A 3001-nucleotide genomic window follows, 5' to 3' on the forward strand; every position below is an offset into this window, starting at 1 on the left:
CGTGGGAGGTAGCGGAGTTCGGGAAGACCGACGTGCCCTCAACGGAGTTATCGTCAATAAGCCCGGAGGAGATGCAGATCTTCACCTGAACAGGGAAACCGTCCCCGCTCAAGAACTTAGCCAAGCAAAGGCTTGCAGGAAACCCGAAAAGTAAAGCCAAGTTCAAGCTGCGGACTAGGCCAGGAACAACTGCGGCAACGAGAAAAGCGGATGGATTCCGCAGTGGGTACGGTAGAACAAGGGAGTGCAGATCACCCCCTTCAACTGACTACCACCCCCTAAGCAGAAGAAGAAATCAGCGAATGGGCTGGGGAGGCACTTTCGAGAAGAGGAGGCCCCCGAAGGAGAACGATCCCGCCTTAGCGACCGCGAAGGAAGTGGCGGAAAGCGGCAAGGATGTCGGAGGTTCTAAAACGAACGAGGACAGCCAGAAGACTCCAGGAAACCCTCCCAACGAGANNCAATACAGCAAGTTCGTAAGTGGGTAAAGAAAGGAGAGGTAGAGGTGGTATTCGTTGCGCTGCCGGAGGCAAGTCGAAGAAGAACAGCCCGACCACCCCAAGCAAGACGTGTGAGAGTCGAAGAAGCCGGATTACCCAGTCAGCAGTTAGAGAGACGGGGAAACAAGCTAGAGTCCCCGCCAAAGAGCTAATAGACGAATTCCAAGATGTTTTCCGGGAGATACCTCCAGGAGGAGTGATGGAACGCCCCCAGAAACACCATATACCTACGGTGCCAGGAGAGGTGCCAACCTACAAGAACACTTACGCTATGAGCGAAGATCATTTGAGGGATCTTAAATAATTACTTCGAGTACTATTTGAAAAGGGGTTTATAGTACCGCCCAACTGGCCAATAGCCGCTCCAGTATTTTTGTTGGGAAGAAGGGAACCGAGAAGTTACGCATGGTGATGGATTATCGTGGACTATACCGTATCACCATCAAGGACGACTACCCGGTCCGCAGGATCAACGATCTGATCAATAGGCTTGGCAAGAGTAGTTGGTTTTCCAAGTTAGACGTGGCTTCAGGATATTATCAAGTACGAGTGGCGGAGCACGATCAGTGGAAAACGACGTTCCGGACCCGTTACGGAACCTTCCAGTTCAAAAAAATTCTCTTTGGTTTAGCCGGGGCCCCTTCAACGTTCCAGCGAATGATGCAACATGTGTTTATTCGCGAGGTAGATGGGTTTGTGATTGTATACCTAGACGACGTGCTGGTGTATTCAAGATCCAGACTAGGGAATTACAATCATCTGCGTATTGTGTTACAACGACTACGGAAGAAGGGTTTGTATGTAGGGGTGACCAAATGTGAGTTTGTAAAGCAGAAAGTACAGTACCTAGGGTTCATAATAGAGCCAGGAGTGATTGTCCCTTGACCCAGATAAGGTGAAAACCATTCGTGAATGGCCGGTAGAGCTAAGGGACCGCAAGCAGCTACGTGGGTTCCTAGGGATGATTTTGTATTACAGACGCCTATTCCCGAACTTCAATAAAACTGCGGCTGTGCTGTATGACTCGTTGCAAGAGAAAAGTGATATGACATAGTGGCCAAAACGTACGAGAGTCGTGGAGACGTTCAAGTCAGGCTTAGCAGAACTGACTCAAGTGAAATTGTTCGATCCTGATAAAGACATCGTCATTAAATCAGATGCTTCGAAGTACGCGGTGAGGGCTGTGTTAGAACAAGATGGACAGACCATTGCGTTTGAGTCCCGTAAATTGGGCCCCAAGGTCAACAAGGGTTACCGGCGTACAAAGCCGAGCTATTAGCTATCGTGCATGCATTGATGAAGTGGAGGCATTTCATAGGCGACAGAAAGGTATCCGTGGAAACAGACCACGGTACCCTGGGAAGGATGCTGGTTCAGAAAAGTGTATCGCCTCGCTTAGGGTACTGGCTGAACAAACTGGCCGAGTTTAACTTAAATGTGGTTTATAAACCGGGCCAACAGAATGTCGTGGCGGACGCCATCAGTCGGCGTCCAGATTTTGTAAGTGCCATTCGTGATAGCCCCGTGTGGACCATTGAACGTACATGGAAGAATGCGTATGCTACGTGTGAAGAATTCAGGCAGATTGCTAACAGATGCCAAGAGGCCAGGATATCCAACGAAACGGTGGAGAAAGAACCCGTTTTATTCGAGGGTCGTGAATATGGGTGGCAAGGCAGGTACCTATGGGCTAGGACGAGAGCCGGCTGGCGCGTTTGCGTGTCAGAGTGTGCGCGAGAGTGCGATTTTTCTCTGAGGCTGAGAAAGGCGTGCTGTATGGTCAATCTCGCCGTGTGCGAGAACCGTGCGGCGCTAAGCGAGTGCTTCCTAGGGTAGAGACTACGTGCGGTGGGTGAAGAATCGCCCTAGGCGTTGTGCCGAGAACAAACAAGCCTGCGGAGAAGAACTTTGGCCGCAGGGCCGTGAAGCGAGTGCCCTTTTGAGGGTCGGTTGTGACCCGATTCCCAAAAGGGGGAACTTGCGGGCGAATCCCTGTAGAGGACGGCTGACATTCGNNGAGTGGAGTGTGAAGAGTCCTGGCGGACCCAAATTAAGCCCGTTGGGGCTGTGTCGCGCCGACCACGAAACATTCTCCGGCCTTTCGGTACATGGCTTAGCGTCGACGGGGGCAGTAATCCTTCTATGCGCTTCAGGAACGGTGGTAGAAAAGCCCCGCTGCGACTGGCTTGGGAGCCTGCGTGCTTAATTGGAGAATGGAACTTAGGTGATCCTAACCTTTGCAATTCGCTCGATCCAACCATTGCGGAATGCTGAGAGGAGTGCTGGCATTGGAGTCTTACGCATCGCGGTTTGCTTGGGAGCGGATTCCCTGAAGACGAGGCAAGAACCTCAGATTGGGTGCATGGTGAAGCTGCACGGGACTGTGGAAAGAGAGCATTGACGGCTTCTAGGGAAGCCTAAGAGTTTGTTAAAAAGACGCTAGTCAACTCGGGGTGTGAGGAGTTGAACCGGCGCGGGAGGTGTTCATTGCTACCAAGACT

General features: G+C 51.5%; 1 protein-coding gene across 1 annotated transcript; it reads left to right on the forward strand.

Annotated features, from left to right (window-relative positions):
• Nucleotides 1-1596: 1596 nt before the first annotated feature.
• Nucleotides 1597-1997, forward strand: CSUI_008702 (retrovirus-related pol polyprotein from transposon; the record flags this gene model as incomplete). The annotated part of the gene is given in 2 exon segments (XM_068068827.1): nt 1597-1723; nt 1741-1997. A coding segment is annotated over 1 exon segment (201 nt), but the record flags the coding sequence as incomplete, so codon positions are not given.
• Between the last annotated feature and the right edge of the window lie 1004 nt (nt 1998-3001).

The sequence above is a fragment of the Cystoisospora suis genome, assembly GCF_002600585.1.
Source record: "Cystoisospora suis strain Wien I chromosome Unknown contig_4947, whole genome shotgun sequence".
NCBI classification, from domain to species: domain Eukaryota; phylum Apicomplexa; class Conoidasida; order Eucoccidiorida; family Sarcocystidae; genus Cystoisospora; species Cystoisospora suis.